The sequence below is a fragment of the Micromesistius poutassou genome, assembly GCF_964030765.1.
Source record: "Micromesistius poutassou genome assembly, chromosome: 9".
Lineage (NCBI taxonomy): Eukaryota > Metazoa > Chordata > Actinopteri > Gadiformes > Gadidae > Micromesistius > Micromesistius poutassou.
The window spans coordinates 3,544,419-3,562,366 of NC_140279.1; the positions used below are offsets into that span (position 1 = coordinate 3,544,419).

Below are 17,948 nucleotides of genomic sequence, written 5' to 3' on the forward strand. Positions count from 1 at the left end.
TTAAGTAGTAGAAGATCAACCCATCACAAGGCAACTATGTTAAGTCCAGAGCAGGACTGTGCTGGTAAGAGAAGCACACTGGGTAAATTTAAAGGAAAAAACGAAAACAAAAGATGGTTTTCTACTCTACAGATCGATTGGATATGTAGCAATGTAGCAAAATCAGATTGCAGCAGAATGAACTTGTCAAGGTTAAAATCATTTCCAGACATACACATTGTAATACATGGTGGCCTACATGACTTAATAATTTGACTTTCTAGGTTATTGAAAGCAGTATTATTTTTAGGACATATTAAACTAAACGTGACTTCAATTAAAGAAAAAAGGTAATTGATGGCTCCGAAATACTGGTATAAACGTATGTTGAGGTTATGGTCCACAATATGTATATATAATATTTTATGATAGTTTATCTGTTTTAGATATTATTGTGCCAAAACAAGTGTCGGTTTAATTGTATAAGCTTTAGTTGTACCCCTTTCTGGCTTGAAACCTTTTACACAATTAGACAGTTACAAAGCATACATTATTGTATGTATTGCATCAGTCCACCTCATCTTAAAAGACTCACACAAATAGAGCAAAATGCATTGTCACATACTTTGTCCTTTCTCAGGCGAAACTTATGACAGTGCTAGTACCGTTCTGCCATCCTGTGGTGTAACCAAATATTGCGAATCTATTTTCCGTCCCTAATTGTCCCTCTGCGCTATCCGTAGATAGACTTTAAGCCGACGTGTATTTACGGGAAGTGTGTTACACCAGTTTCAGTAAATAAACAGTTGTATGCTGAGCAGACAATGGCTGTTTGAATGCACGATAACGAATTACAATACAACCTTATGATTCCGTTACTGATGTCGTCAACGGAGAATGTCATCAGATTTAACTTTAGACTTCGAAAATCACCAATATCATCCTATGATGATGAATAGTGACACTGGCAACATGTCAATCGACCAGGATGGGGAGTGGGGTAAGCCTTGCTTTAATGTGATATTGGCAGGTGTTTTGTTATACTAGCCAAGACTGCAAATTATGTAATACACCATATGACCACAAACGTATGGCTACAAGTGTTCTTTCTGATCTCAACAACTAGTTTCCACTTGAATCAGAGACAAGGTTAGCTATTAGCATAAAAACAATGACGCAACCATTACGATTTTTTGGGTAACAATTTGCCAAACCAACACATACAACACATACAGTGCGTTCACCTCATCCAAAATCATGTGTGTATATGATATAGCCTTTTTTTTTGCTATGTGCGGTTTGTGTGTGTTGTTGTGGTCACATGTTTTCAAGTGTGCATCCATTCCATACATTATGTAAGAATGCTATTCAAACAGCTGTGTGTCCTAGTGTTTTGTAAGTGCCTCAAACATCTTACGTTTTATAAGAATAACACTCGGTTTGAACGTTGTTCATACAGTAGGATACAGTACAACGATATATCCCGGTATGCCAATACAGTATAGTTAAGTGGGTGTTTCAGTCGTGTGACTTTTGCGTATTTTCCTAATTGTATCGTACTACTTTTAATGTGTATGTCATTCTCATCTCTTGCTAGATATCAGCCTGTTTGATGAGTTGGAAAACCTGGGAGTGGCAAGTGAGCTACTTGGGGCGCTCGAGCACGCAGACTATGTAAGTCCTTGGGGATGGGGGGGAGAAGAAATACAATCTTGGGCAAATCTGAATTTGTCAAGCACAAACAATCACACAAAAACACATCATGGTGTAATGTGTGCAGTTGTAATAGGAGAACTTTCAAAACAGGACAGCACAAACAAAAGGAAAGTGCATTGGCTAGCGATAACAAGAAACCAGTGGTGTTATATGTCTTTTGACTTTAATGGCCTATTTGTTAAGTAAAAATACTGAATCCTTATGCATAAATGGTCCTCATTTATATAGCGCTTTTATCCAAAGCACTTTACAGTGTTGACTGACATTCACCCATTCATGCACCCATTCATGCACACATTCACACACCGATGGCAGAGTCAACCACGCAGGGCGACAGCCAGCTCGTCAGGAGCAATTAGGGTGAGGCATCTTGCTCAGGGACACCACGACACTCAGCTAGGAGGAGCCGGGGATCGAACCAGCAACCTTGCGGCTACCAGCCTCTACCTCCTGAGCTAATGCCATGTACCTCTAAACAGTTTGACTGAATACTATACTAGACTGAACTATATTAGAGTGTAACTTCTAAACTGAAAGCAGTTAATACACCTGGGTCTTCTACAGTTTTGGTAGTACTCCTTCGGCCATGCTTTGGTTGGTGTCCACTTTTGATTATATTTGTGTGTGTTTACATAGGGCGCGGACACTCCTGGCTTGGACTTGGACTTTGACATTGACCTTGATCTGACTCCCTGGAATACAGCCGGGGTGGCAAGCACCTGCACAGGTAGATAACATGAGGTCATCATCTGGTAACATCTGCTTTCATCTGACTGATGGAGAAGTCATTTTGTTTCAGAATCCTGAGTGACTCTATTGGAGATATTCATTTTGACAGATTCATTTTGAAATAGGGATTTCACATTTTTTCTATTCTCAGCGATGTACTGTTTAACATACCATCAAATTTCTTAGGTCAACTAAAAGCATTGATTATTATAAAAAATATGACATATATTTCAAATTTGCAAACCATACAATGAGTGCATCTCTAAATGCACTGATTGCATTGTTTGTATGGACATGTAAACAGCAAAAAGGTTTCGTTTTTTTAAACTCTAATATCCGAGGACTGCGGATGTAAATTAGCCTCTTGGCTTCTTCTGACAGATTACCATTGAAGTGTGAACTAAAATGTTGATTAATGTGTACTGTCCCTGCCAAATACATCTTGGATAAATAAATGATGACAGTTCATGGAACACATCTAATAAAGAATGTGTGTGTACTCTATTCTAGCAATAGAGCCTAAACTGTTCCATACAATACTATTTCACCTACAGAAGGTGCTGAAACCTGAGAGCTCCTACTCAGTGGTTTTGGTTGAGCTTGTTTTGTATACGCTCATTATCATTCAGTCAAAGCACCTTCTGCATACCAACTTTAGCTTGTGTATTTGTTTGTCTTTCAATGTCACTTTTCGGAGACACTCTTGAAGTTTTCCCCCAGCAGAACGGCCGATAAAGTCGCGGTACCCCGGGGTCAGTCTCCTCACCAGCTTGGTAGTCCGTTCACGTGCGTTTCCTTTGTGTCCTTGTGCCTCCAGATGGTGAGGTGAGTGTGAACTCTCTGTCGCCCGCCTACAACCTGAGCGCCGTCCCCTCTCCCTCCTCACTTGAAGCCCTGTCTCCTTGTTCCTCATTGGTAAGTCACGGTCTCCTCGCTCTTCTCCTTCCAATATACACACGTGTGGTTCTACTGCTATCCCCGACAATATGAGTTTTTGAATTTATTTCCCCACTGGAACATGGTTGGTTAAATTGTGTTGTGTTTTCGGTTGATTGTTTTGAAATGTGCTCGGCGGTGGAGTATATTTGTGTGCGCCCGTTTTGGCACGCGGTCAACAACAAGGGGCTTGTTCCAGATGGTGCCGGAAAATTCTAACTAATTCGCTGGCATTGTGCCTTGAGATATGCACAGCCTCACATAAACACTCGCACACACCTGAGAGGCTTATTAACAAAGGCCTCAAACACCTTGTCAAGCTAATTATTCACTGTCTGTCAGTTCAACGCTCCACCCACTCCCCTAAAAAATAGGTGCTGACAACCTCAGCAGCATTAGCATAATTGACAGGGCAGATGTTTGTTTAATGGAATACACTACACAAAGAATAAGGTTGCACCTTTCATTTTGACCCCTATTTAATGCCCTCTCAATAGGGCTGAATGCTCCTGAAATATTTATGAACATATTATAATACCATTATTACCATTTTGTTGTACCCAACTTAATTTAGGTAAGAATTGAATTCTTAAAACACAGTTAAAGAGCAAAGTGAACCCAAAACCCCTTTTTCTTTATTTTTTTAAACATGCTTATTTGTCTTATAAGATCGTCATCACAGTAATCTATGCCATTTCATAACTGTTAATGAAATAATTCCCCAATTTAGAGAAAAAATTGGTAAAATCCTATGTTTTTTTCTACCCAAAACACTATGTGAATGTTTCACTCTGCTGCGAACGCAGGTGGCGTTATCTTTGTGATGTCCGAGTACCTTGTCTGAGGTAGTTGGTCCTCACTGTTTGCCCAGACAAGCTCTGTCTGGGCAGAGATGTATTTAATATCAGCTTCGGAGTGTGGGTTAGGCCTCCCGGACACCTAAAGTATAACACTACGATGTGTGGAGGATTTCATATACAACACCGCCTATTATAACGCTCATAACAGTTACACAACGACTGTACTAAAAATGTATCATAAAGTCGGCGTGCGTCGTTACCATGGGGAGAACATGCCCAAAATGGGAGAACATCCTAAAGCCAAAACCCTTTTTTTAAATCCCATTCAAATTCCATCTGAAACAGTGGGTTCACTGGCTCTTTTAGTCAAATGATGATTAAAAGGTTTGTCGCTGACATATTAACCACATGCTAAATTTGTCAGGACGTCGCCACCATCAAACAGTTGTCATACTGTCAACGTTGCACATATAAACAGCATTATCAAATGGCACTATTCAGAGCGTCATGGATATATAAGCACATTGAATATAGTTCGTCCACACAACCACATCACAAGTACTGCACATTCTACGTGGCTTCTTCTTCTTCTGTGGTGGTCATGTAGCTGGTCGGCTAACCTTGGTCCATATTCTGCTTTTGTGTCCAGGAGGAGGCGCTGTCTCCCCAGTCCCAGCCCTCTCCAATCTCCGTCTGCTCTGACTCCAGTGGCTTCTATGATGCTCCACCACCGGCCAAGAGAGCTCCGAAGAGGACCAGCCTGGCACCACGAGGTGAACTGAGGGGAAAAGGGCCAACACATTATTATTGAATATTGGCACCTTTACTCTTTTGTCCTCTGTGGTAGCCTCTTATGCTGCTAGGGACATGAATTGTCGTGCATTCAAATCAATCTAAGAATACAATGAACAGCAATGTAGTCAATTAAATTAAATTAATAATGTTATTCTACTGACAAAAACCCATGTGGGATTTATCTCTGTCAACAACAAAAAATAAATACTTCATGCATGACTCTTCTTGACTCATTTGAATAACCGTCACTCTCTGGCAAGTTTGGCCTTGCTTTCGAAACAAAAAAAATGCTAATGTACACAGGTTGGCCCCTATTCCGTCTATGTCTTTTCCCTAAACATTGTGCCTCTCTATTTATTTTTGCTACTTTTCTCTCACAGCCAAACCAGCTCAGCAGGTTAAGAGACCCATCCAGCTGAGCCCGAAGGTCTCTATCCAGCCCAAGCCCTTGATCACGGCTCTCAACCTAGCCCACGCAACAGCGCCCCTGCAGGCCAACACCATTATCATCCAGCCCCTACAGACCACGGTGCTTCCCGTTGTCAAACCAGCTCCAGTAAACATCCAACCAGCGCCCCTAACAGGTTAGAGTGTGCACTGCACCACAAAGCAACCCATTGCGTCCCACCCACACCTCATTGCATCAGACCACACCGCTGTATGGGAGACAGTCAAGGTAGACGGAAAGCCTTCACTGGTCAAAAATGGATGTTCTCATTTAGGATGCTACTCGTGTTTGATAAAAAAAAGAAAAAAATCCCCAAAAAATTGTTGTCTTAAATCTTCGCCAGAAGATGGCACTACACTCATATATTTCCATAGGGTTAGGCTAGACTGAGCACTTTATCAGTTGAAGAAGTTTCCTTGTTCTCTATAACTATATGCAAAACAATCATGAGGATAATCTAGATTTCCCCTCTAAACATTTTGGTGTTTCATTCCACATTAATAAATCAGTCATTGATGAGAAAATCTATTCATTACTTGTACATATATTTGTGTTTGTTTTAGTTTTTAATTCAGACCAGGGTAGGATATCACTTGTGTTATAACTTACTCTCTAAGATCCTGATTCTTTACCAAAAGTATAGATACAAATGAACCAACTCAGTCACAACAATGCTCCAGCAACACCATGATGGTTTGATGAGTAATCACAAAGTAAACACATCATTGTGTCGGTGTAGTATTGACGTGTGACCAGGGAGACCTACCACTACTCCGTTCCACTCAACACATTGAACAATGATAATAGAATGTGTATTCGTACGACACCGAAACTGACAAACCTCATTTTGAGGTGGAGTAGATACCAACTAAGTACCAACTAAATCTAAAATTTAATCTTATCTAAATCCTACCTGGAGCAAGCCCGCCCACTTGGCGTACAACAAAATGATGGCCAAGAATAGTTTGTTTGTATACCAGCAGCACTATGGAAATCAAGTCAATCAAGTGGTTATGTAAATACACATCAAAGATATCTGTCAATGGCAGATGAGATGGGTGTTTTGGGAGGGGTGTGAAGCATTGTAAACTGGTAACATAGTTTGCTCTGGGTACTGGTGTACACGTACTGCAAACTGAAACTCAATGTTGTCTTAGTGGACCCTTTTCTTTCTCTGGCATGTATCTCTTTGCTCAGTGACCAAACCCACGAACGGCATTTGGTCTGTTTGAGGGAGGTCAAGCCTGCACCAGACTTTGCTTTATTTAGTCTCTTAACAATACCCCAGACTCTATAGAAGGCTGAATACAACACACACACACACACACACACACACACACACACACACACACACACACACACACATTCTTCATGGCTGCTCACTGACGCCCACACACCATTAGCGTTGACAGGTTGTTTGGTATTAAAAGTGGACTGTGATGGGGTGGATAATGAAGGATGGTTCCTGGCAGTGCCTCTCTGGAGGTATTCTTAAAGGAAGCCCCTGTTATGCTAGGTAGTGCAACAGTATTGCAACCCCCTGCAACAGTATTCACATCCCCTTCTCTATCCAGGCATGGTTTTGGTTGTTGCTGGCTTCTTTACAAAGACCCATGTACGCTGAGATGAGAAACACAACTTGTGTGTGTGTGTGGGGGGGAGGAGGGGGGGGGGGGGGGGGAGGGGGGTTGTGGGGAGGCGGGCACATCCCAGTAAACATTTCTCCACCTGCACCTTGAGCACCGGGAGTCAAACTGTAAAACTCCAGAGGTTTATGTAGGTCACAAGAGGCAAGGGGGTCAGGGAAGATGCTCTATATACCATCTGCTGAGGACAGGCTGCTTCAAGAGACAGATACTCTAGGGGATTCCTGCTGATCCTACCAAAACATAAGAGCAGGTTGTTATTTTAACTCACCGTTGTGTAAAAGAACCTGTGGGGGGATTTTATTAAATTTGACCCGGGTCAGAAAAAAGAAGGGAGTGACTTCTAAACGCGTGTAATGGTAAATCTGACGATGCTTCCGTAACTATGTCATTGGTATGTTTATTTATGATTTATAACTAACATTAGTTAAAGACTGCTTTTGTATTAACCCACGGAGCTCACGCTCCAGTGCTCTGTACCTTCGAGCTCTGGCAGGCTGCAGTTCACTTCGTGGCCAAAGGGGCCAGTAATGAGAAGGAATTCCTTATCTTTAGACATAGTACCTTTTTACAAAAAAATGCCCTAATCCCAACCTGCTCCTTAATGTCTTGTTTCTAAAATAAACTGGAAGCCGCTTCAGATAAAAACATTTCCAAAACAGAGACTTGGTTGTTTGGGATAAAAGCTGCAAACCTGGAATGGATTTTAACACACACACACACACACACACACACACACACACACACACACACACACACACACACACACACACACACACACACACACACACACACACACACACACACACACACACCAGAAGTGTTTATGCAGAGCAGAAACAGCCGTCTGTAATCAGAGTGCTTTGTTTGCTGTACGTTCTTCCCAGGACATCGCGTGGTGCTGCCACAGCCGGGCCAAGTGCTGCAGATCCAGAGGACCCAGGGCCTCCCGGGTCATGTGGTCACCTTGCCCAGCCTGGGCCAGGAGAGGCCGGCCCCCGTGGTTCCAGCTCAGACCGTCGTCCCCGTCATGCTCCGGGCCCATTCCTCTGATGACGATGTGAGTCCTGGTCTGAACAGATCTGAGTATAATGCATGCATGTTCATATGGGTCCGCATGGTCGTAACAGGACCGAGGGCAGGGGGATTTTAACATATTCGGATGCCAAAAATGTCCTACATCCGTAATTGTGTCTATTTATGATTTATAAAGCCGTGTATTGTATTTGTTTTCTTGAACAGCAGCAGCATCCAATCAAATACATTAAAACATAAGGAGAATAGCATACATCACCACATAGAATACTTAAGGTTACACATTTTGCATGGTAGGGATAAGCAAGACCTACAGGGCCAGGCAGTTACATTGACCTGCATCAATCTTTGACTCGATATACTGCCTACATATTGGACTATATAAAGCAATTTTTTTTACAAAAGTCCAGATATTTTTTTATTTGTTAAACCTTAACACCGTCACCAACTGTTTTCTTTTAGTTCAAGAAGGCAGACTCAATAAAAAACCTTTTATATTAATTGCCTAGTTCCTTCAAGCGAATCAAAGAAATGTCTATCCTTGAACAAAAATTGAAATATATACTTTTTCTCATCCTCTGTTTCAGCCTGTAATGCATGAAACTTTTAGTTAAAAAGTCGACTCACAAAGCTGTCTCAAAGGTTAGGTCATTGACTTCAGTCAGACTCAGGGTTTTTCTTGTGTGTGCATGTCTGAGTGAGTGTGTGTGTGTGTGTGTGTGTATATACTAGTGACATTCGGCCTGTCTAATTCGGCCTGTGATTATATACATACTGGAGTTGGCCTATTTTGGATATGCAGTAACTGTGTGATTCTTGCCAAGACTCTTCGTCGCCGTCTGGGAGACAGTCCAATATACATTCCGTCATCCCAACCTATTTTTAGCGTCTTTAAATTCCACAAGCCATTAACTCAAATTATTAAACAAAATACTAAAACCTAAATTGCCAGGGTAGACACAGTCCCACCACACCTACCATTATTTATTTCCATCCACACCTCTTGGGGGGGAAAAAAGGGACTATTCAATTTCTTGCACTATGTCGACTCAGACCAGTCGACTCCCCAAAACCAGCCCCTCACCAGGAAATATGCTTGTATTTCTACTGAAATGATGTTACATCATGCCGGCCATCGCTCCGAACAATCAGGCACATAAACAGGGGCGCTGTTTATGTTTAACGAGGGTTTATTGGAAAAATACTGCCATTATGTAACGATAAATCATATTTGGATTCTGGGGGCCGTTCACCATGATGAAGGGACCAGAAAATGATGTCAGCGCAGCTGCAAATACACACAGGCTATAGCCTGCACAGAGCGGCCTGACCTGTAGGATTACGCCCGTCTTACTCTGTCGTCCTTGGCCTTGTTTAATGGTGTGAGGGCAGCCATGATCGCACAGCACAGCTTGCAGGGGATCTCCTAAGGTACTGTTTACCTTGTGTCGTCCAGGCCGACCGACTTTGGAAAACACAGAAGAAAACTTAATTACAGCCATCCGTTTGTTTAAACTACACGCCTGTGGTTTCTCAATATAATTCGCAGCATTTTTTACACACGCTGACCTTAATTTTCGACGGGAGAGTTTATTGCCCTGCGGTGAAGATCTCTGGTTCGGTTTGACGGCTTTTGGATTTTAATACGTCCTTCTATGGTCGGGGTGTAGAGTTCAGTGCGTGAAAGTCCTTTTCCCCTGTGTTCTCGCTCTCTCTCAGACTACATCTCCCAGGGTGAATTGTCGCACTGCCAGATCCATTGTGGCTACCACGGTTCTCTTTGCTCCCAGCATAAACCTTTTTTGAAATGTTTCTGACTGGTGGTTTGGAAGAAGTAACCGTTATCTAGTTTGTTTTTCATGTCATTACACTTTGGACATTTTTATTTTGTTAGGCTGAACTGCACATTTTTTGAAAATCACATAGTTTATCTAAAGGGACTTGTGATTATTCGCGGGGGGATAACATTTTTGTGCTTGCCACCGCAGATGGATCTAACTTTGTATCTTGTTGATTTCTCAAGAAAGGACACGTGGGCCTGTTGCACGACCTTCCCAGTTCCATGGATACTTTGATCACGACCTCAGGCGGCCACTGTCTACTAAGCACTCGGTCTGTTCCCAGTGGTTTCACATCAACTCCTTCTGTGGGGTTGTTTCATAATCAAACCTCCATAATATGTCGTCAAAGTGTTTGTTTTTGTTATGAATGTCAACCGATGACCTCTGGCCATAACAACACTTGTTCTAATTATCGTGGGTCCACTGGAGCCCCTTGAAGCAGAGCCCTGGTTTCAGACCCTGAGGAACATTGCCGAGCAACACCAATCCCCAAAGGCCAACACAAACAACCCCCCCCCCCCCTCCACCAGTGTAGGAAGCTGGCCCGGGTCGGTTAGCTTTTACAATACAATTTTTGGCTGTGTCGCCGTCGTCCGGGAAACCCTTAACCAGGTTCTCAAGTGAACAAGGCCTTTTTAAAATAAAAATAAATAAGGGCAGTAAGTCTATACAATAATTGTTTGGGCACGAGGGAGAATCTTCACTGCCTTAGGTTTAGCAGGCCACTTGTTCTTCTCTGATGGACAGTGCCAATAGTGTGTACATTCTTAGCATAACCAGCCCCCCGTGGGAGTGGAATCCCTAACAGCGGTAGCGTCCCGCTGCGAACACACCGGTTCCTCTCCAAACTCTGGACTCACTGTGCCAAGTCATCTGTGCAGCAGCGGCTGTGTGGTCTCTCAATACACACATTAATATGATCCATATCATAACTTCACCACATTGTGCTGGTGTTTGGGCCTTCTACAGCTGTCTTCACTTTATGAGCTTGTAGTGGTTTGGCTACAGCACAGTAGTTAGCGTGAGGTTTTTATTTGGGGGGGGATGCCTATTAGGGCTGTGTGTGTGTGTGTGTGTGTGTGTGTGTGTGTGTGTGTGTGTGTGTGTGTGTGTGTGTGTGTGTGTGTGTGTGTGTGTGTGTGTGTGTGTGTGTGTGTGTGTGTGTGTGTGTGCGCGCTTGCGTGCATACTGTCATGGTCCGAGGTTAGGCTACGTAAGCCTGGGTGTGAAGCGGCTGCTAATGATTATATATCTCGGGCAGGTGTTCCACAGGGCAGGGGGATTTGGGACAGCTGTAAACAGCCATCAGGAATCTAGTCACTGTTATATAACGGACCGAACATTAGGGGATTAAGATGATGCGTCGTGAGCTGGAAACCCACTCCTGCTTCTCCAGACGCAACCAATCACACCTAGGAGGGACTCTCCAGATTTGAGCCTGTGCTCGTCCCACTGACTTGTGTTGAAGAGGAGCCTTTACCGAACTGATGTATTTATTTATTTTTATAGTTCTACTAATGAATTCTGCTTTCCAGACGCGCCACATGGTTTTAAAACAGGACCATCTGGGAAGTCATCCTTGGAAACTTTTCGGATAGGGGTGGGCACTTTAAAAAAAATACTTGGCAAGTGATTAGATAAACCACCCATCTATAAATGTCCATCACGCATCACGTAGATCATGTGCTTCCGCATAGGACGCCGATCAGTGCGATCCCATTGGTGGTTCGGACACGCTTAACTTGCAAATCCATTTTCAGGCCTGGCAAAATGGATTAATCTTAATCTGGGAATTTCTGCTGCCTCGCAAGGTTTCAATTCTGTTTTAAGGAAAAATAATGATGTTTTTTAGTAGAGCTTTAACTCCATGTGATAGTACTGTCTTGGGTTCAGTCCCCATGTGAAAACAAATTATTATAATTCACCCATGATTTTATTGCGTCATTCTTACACATGAAAGGCCTTAAGTCGCACTAACATACCACTTGTTTATTCTTTGTTTATTCTTGTTTATTCCTCTTTTTCCACTTTCACTTTGACCCCTCAAACTGCTGCCATTCCACCTGTGGAACACACGCTCTAGCGTTACCAGCGTTTATCTCCTCTCGTAAACTCGGGTCAAGGTTTGCATCCTTCCTTGTTAAATGAGGAACCTCCCATTTGAACGGTTTTACTGGCAGTCACACACTTCCTGCCGAATTGACCCTGAGCCCCATGGGATGTATAGCGGGTGTCGGTAAATGGCAGGGCGTGTTTTAGGCGTGTTATTGGGCTGTTTTGCTCTGTGTCCTGGCATGTTTCTGTCGATTGGATGGTTCGTTGGGGTGGGCATTCTTTGTTAGCCAAAACATATTCCTACCTGCATTCTCTTGCAACTGTTTGCAAAAGCGACTGATTGCAAAAGCGACTGAGATGAGCTTGACTGGAACTGTAAATGCCCTGCTCAAGGGCAGCTCAGCACAGAAAACTGTGATTATTTCAACCACAGCTCTTTGAGGTCCAAAGAACCAAGCATTTCATCGACGGCATCTTCAAATGAAAATGTCCGGATTTCGTGGGCAAGCGCGTTCCTGTTTCTCCATCTTTGCTGCATCAATGGTCTTCTGGTCAGCTCTATTGTTGTGGCGTGAGGTGAAGCCCGCCCCCCCCCCCCACCCACCCTGTCTCGGGGTGGACGTGTTCCTCCAAAGTTCCCAGGCTCGGCCCGATGGCAGCGATCCCAGACCGGGGCCTGAGAGGCTCCCACATCGGAGCCTGAGACAGTCTCGTTTCTCAGGAGACGAAACACAAATACAGATTCCAAACGACTTCATCACCAGCGGGGCTACAGGGGTCCCAGGGTCCCCTCAGCGGCCCACGGCGTTCACACCGTCTAAGCAGAGTGATTAGGGAGGGCACAGAGGAGCGGCCAGGAACTAGCCGGACAATGAAGGCCTTTGACTCTTTGTAGCTGTCGGCCATGCGGATTAGCATTTGTGTGTTTTGTTTGTGAGGCACACACACACACACACACACACACACACACACACACACACACACACACACACACACACACACACACACACACACACACACACACACACAAAGCAGAACCCCCCCCGCTCCCCCACCAAGCCTTTGATTTTCGGTTACCACTCCTTTGACCTTTTTAGAAACGCCAAACCCAACAACCTATTAGCTTGTTGTTAGGTCAAGCTCATACTTTATCCAGCTTTTCGAACCGTTTTTTTTTCCGATTCAGATGAGGTTGTTTTTTTCTCCAGTGAACCACGCAGGCGGAGAGAGGACGCAGATGCCCGGTTTATTCATAGAAGAGCCACGAGCGTGCAAAGCCCAAGCCTTCAGTAACCAGGAGTCACTGCAGCTGCACAGTTTTCCGCATGGGAGTCCACGCATGCTATGTCCCGGTGTTTACATGCGAGATTCAAGCCCATTCCTCATGCGGTGACGTGGCCCCCGTAAACGCCTCCTCCGGCACGGCCAGAGGGGATGGGACCACCTCGCACCTTCCTCCCCTAAAACCCCTTTGATGTACCCCCACCCCCACTACCTCCACCCCCACCAGCCCCATGTACCACTCAGCCAGGACAAGGGTGTGTAAATTTCCCCTTAAGCATGAGAGTGACCACACTGGATGACTCGCAGTCGGTCTGGGTTATTAACCAGGCGTGCGTTATTCCGTTTTTTTTTTTTGGTGGTTCTGGTCAGTCTGTGATACGTCTCCCAACATGTGTTTGTTATTGTCCTCTGTAATGGAACAATGTGGCTCTCTTAACCAGAGGAGGCCAGGCTAGGCTTCCACGTAGGAACATCCTGCCCTGACTTCACTGGCTGATGCACGCGCACATGCAGACACACACCAACACACACACCAGCACAGCGCCGTAACACACATCCTCGTAGACACCCACATAGTTCCATTCACTTCGTCTCCAATTTGTCAAGCTCCTTATCAGCCCCGTCGTTCTCCTAGACTTAATTTCTTACATTCCGCCTGCTTATCCCATTCGTCTGCTTCAGAGAGCTGGCTTTCCGAGTGCTGGGGATGGCGCAGGTGTGCACATGGTTTAACGTTTGTTTGCACGCTCATTTAAACAAGGAAGAGACTCGCGTGGATTAGCAAAGCCACCATACGAAATTTAAAAAAGAAAATTAACAAAGGTCTGTGTATTTCAAATGTCAGATGGCGGGCATCTGTGTTGCTGTGGCTGCCTTTTTTAATTGTCATCTATGGCCGTTTTCTTGGCAGTCAATCTTTTAATAGAAGCTAAACCCAATCTTTCAAGCATTTTTATGAACATGAAGTCATTCTATGTGTTGAGTGTGTGACAGTCCAACAGGTGCCACAGATGGTTGGATTATGACCGTGTTGAGGTCGCCCAGTTGTCGACAACCATTAAATAACGACAAGCCCTCCGGCCATTCCATACCAGACGTGACCTGGAAGAAAATATAAAATTAGTTCTCATATGTGAAAACAATTACCACACTAAATCTCTGGGTCTCTTTCTTTTTCTTTGTCTCTCGGTCTCTGTTTCTGTCTGTCTTTCTCGCTCTCCCCTCACCTCTCTCTCCCCCCTTCCTTCCCCCCCAGTCCAAGGTGGGCCAGAGGCAGCAGCGGATGATCAAGAACCGCGAGTCGGCCTCGCTGTCCCGGAAGAAGAAGAAGGACTACCTTCTGACGCTGGAGGTGCGCCTGAAGATGGCGCTCTCGGAGAATGAGGTGCTCAAGAACGAGAACGGCCACCTCAAGAAGCAGCTGGACGGCCTGCTGACGGAGGTGAGGGTGACCGAGACGGCGTGTCCGCTGTCTCACGTGGACGGCACGCTTCAGTTGAAGTTGACCGAGGGAGTCCTTTGTTGACAAACTTGTTGTGCACTCAATGTGGTTTCCGTTTGGTCCCCGAACGTTCCATTGCTGAAGAATCTAAATCTCCTTGGAGATGGGGAAATCACATCTAAATAAATGAGGCACGTCTCTGTCTGACTGTAGCACACACAATGTGCATAATGCCGTCATCTGCTTCGAGTTTGGCAAGTTACAGAATCTCGGAGGTGAAGGTATTGCAGAAAAATAAGGATTGCCGAGATATGCATTTTTCAGATTTCTGCAAAATTAGGTCATTTTGTTCTTAAGACATCGGCAAAGTATTTTCCACAAGTAGTAGACTGACTGCTTTGGTGTTTGGGGCAGTGTTAGGGGCAGAGGGTTTTCGACTCCCAGCTCTAAAGGAACCGGCTTCACAATCCCCAAAGCCAGCTGCCCGTATGTCGCCATCTTTTGAGCAAGATTCCCCAACCCCCCTACCTGCTGCTGTTGATGACATGTATTAACATACCCATTATGAATTGACCGTGAGTTGCTTTGGATAAAGGCATCCACTGAATAGCCATCAATGCCAAATAGACTCCATCTCTTGACCCGTGGTTTCCCCTGCAGAACACGGTCCTGAAGACCACCGCCCCCAAGAGGAGAGCTGTGTGTCTCATGGTGGTCGTGGTCTTCCTCATGATCAACATCGGGCCCATGAGGTGAGTGTGCCACCGCGGAAGCAAAACACCCACTGAAGTGCGTGGAGGTTGTTTTCTCGCACTTCCTTTTTGTAAGTGCTGGTTTAGCGACTTGCATTGAGATCTGCTCTCTAATTGCTCCTAAAGTGGTTCCCCTAAAGGGGAAGTTTCTGTTCGCGTGGAAACAATACAAAATAATAAACTCTTTCTGTGTGTGTGTGTGTGTGTGTGTGTGTGTGTGTGTGTGTGTGTGTGTGTGTGTGTGTGTGTGTGTGTGTGTGTGTGTGTGTGTGTGTGTGTGTGTGTGTGTGTGTGTGTGTGTGTGTGTTGCGCGTTCACTGACGCTTGTGTTGTAGCACTCAAAAGCTTATTTTATTAGGGACCGAGCCAAACTTGGCAAGGACCCTATTGAAACCCTCGTGTTTATTATTATTCTTCCTATTTTCCCTCGTCTTCGACTGCATTTTTCCCCCCCTGCACATATTCGAAAACTCATTTTTATTTGGCACATTTTGTGGGACTGGTGAAAAATTTGATATTCTAGCCCTCAAATTCACAAATTCCCCAAGGATCCCAGGTTTTTCGACTTTGACAAAATTCCTTTGGCACATATCATCTATGGCCCATTATCTTCAATCTGACATAAGGATTAGTCTGTAGGATAAATTTCAAAGTACCCATGAGCCATTGAGTTCAAAAAGGGGTGTGTTTTTCACCCCAAATATAGTAAATTGCACATATCTACATTAATTGGACTCCTATGGTGTTGGACCTCTCTACTAAAGTTGTTCAGAATCAAATTCTGAACAAGATTAATTCAACAATTTTTCAAATGGGGCGTGGCTTCGAAATGGGCGTGGCCTGTTACTAAAATAGCCACAGTTCATAGACGCAATGTTTGATTTGAGCGGGACCAACTCCGTGGCCGTTAAGTACCAAAGTTCTAACTGCTCAATTAAAATTAAGTCGATTGAAAAAACAACATGGCCGCCAGAGCCTCAAAATCACTGTGCGGAGACCGTAATAGTTATGAATATGAAATTCACAGCACACGTGTAAACTGGTGCCGATAGCTCACATACCAAAATTCGTGTTTCTATTTTTTGTAGCGCCCCCTACAGGAACTTTAAAAAGCAGCCCCTGCGCCACGTTTCACCAATATGTATGAAACTCAGTATTCACGTACAATGTGCCCATACCTACAGAAAAGCCTCTTGGACCCATGCCCCAAACCCCACAGGAAGTCGGCTATTTGCATTTCTAATTTTCACTTTTGGCGGCCATTTTGAGTTTTTTTCACTTTTTTGCCTTGTATTTGAATGAACTCCTCCTAGGGAATTTATCGGATCTGCTTCAAAATTGGTCAGTACAGTCATGAAGTGGTGCTGAACCAAAATCGTGCTATTTGTGATTGTACGTTGAAGGGCGTGTCCGTGGCATGCCGTCAAAGTTGGCCATTTTTGAATTCCGTCGCCTTGTATTTGAACTAACTCCTCCTAGGGAATTTATCGGATCTGCTTCACAATTGGTCAGTACAGTCAGAAAATGGGGCTCAACCAACGCCGTGTTATTTGTGACTGTACGTTGAAGGGCGTGTCCGTGGCGTGATGTCAAAGTTGGCCATTTTGAATGGAATTTCACTTTTTCGCATTGTATTTGAACGAACTCCTCCTAGGGAATTTATCGGATCTGCTTCACAATTGGTCAGTAGAGTCATGAAGTGGTGCTGAACCAAAATCGTGCTATTTGTGACTGTACGTTGAAGGGCGTGTCCGTGGCGTGCCGTCAAAGTTGGCCATTTTTGAATTCCGTCGCCTTGTATTTGAACTAACTCCTCCTAGGGAATTTATTGGATCATTGATGTAGGGTTAATGAACATGTAATTCAGTTAAATGTGGTCTTACATGTTAATGTCAAAACAATCAGTAGGACACCACAGGGCACCTCTGCTTCTACAGATTACATAAATTCACGAAAATTTTGATGAACGGGACCTCGTGCCGGCTTGCGGCTGCGTCACTTGCGGTCCTAACATGTGCACATCTTGCCAGCACACATGTTACGACGGCACGTGACGCGGCCGCAAGCCGGCGCGAATTTTTTTTAAAACTGCGCGCAGTGATGAACGGGACCTCTTACCGGCTTGCGGCTGCGTCACGTGCGGTCCTAACATGTGCACATCTTGCCAGCACACATGTTAGGACGGCACGTGACGCGGCCGCAAGCCGGCGCGAGGTCCCGTTCATCACTGCGCGCAGTTTTAATTTTTATTTTTTATTTACTATAATGATTCTTGCACTTTTTGCATTGTATCTCCATCGTTGAATGCCCTTACTTTAAGTCGCTTTGGACAAAAGCGTCAGTTAAATCCATACGTCTAAGCGTAGTGTATAAATGTATAATGTGTTGCCGGTGGTCAGTCATGCAGTTAAGGTCAGAACTCCGGTGCTGACTTTAGACCCTGTGGCGCACTGGATGGGGTGCCGTAAGGAATTTGGCAATTGTCTCCTTC

General features: G+C 44.4%; 1 protein-coding gene across 1 annotated transcript in view; it reads left to right on the forward strand.

Moving 5' to 3' along the window:
- The first annotated feature begins 785 nt into the window (after nucleotides 1-785).
- The window catches only part of atf6 (activating transcription factor 6), a 33,635-nt gene continuing 16,472 nt past the window's right edge, over nucleotides 786-17,948 (forward strand). Inside the window, exons 1-9 of the mRNA XM_084473194.1 lie at nucleotides 786-979; nucleotides 1,577-1,653; nucleotides 2,332-2,422; nucleotides 3,242-3,339; nucleotides 4,810-4,933; nucleotides 5,336-5,539; nucleotides 7,937-8,109; nucleotides 14,520-14,705; nucleotides 15,366-15,457. Of these exons, the coding sequence (XP_084329320.1) occupies nucleotides 877-979; nucleotides 1,577-1,653; nucleotides 2,332-2,422; nucleotides 3,242-3,339; nucleotides 4,810-4,933; nucleotides 5,336-5,539; nucleotides 7,937-8,109; nucleotides 14,520-14,705; nucleotides 15,366-15,457 (1,148 nt within the window). The 5' untranslated portion in view covers nucleotides 786-876. The remainder of the gene's footprint in view (nucleotides 980-1,576; nucleotides 1,654-2,331; nucleotides 2,423-3,241; nucleotides 3,340-4,809; nucleotides 4,934-5,335; nucleotides 5,540-7,936; nucleotides 8,110-14,519; nucleotides 14,706-15,365; nucleotides 15,458-17,948) is intronic.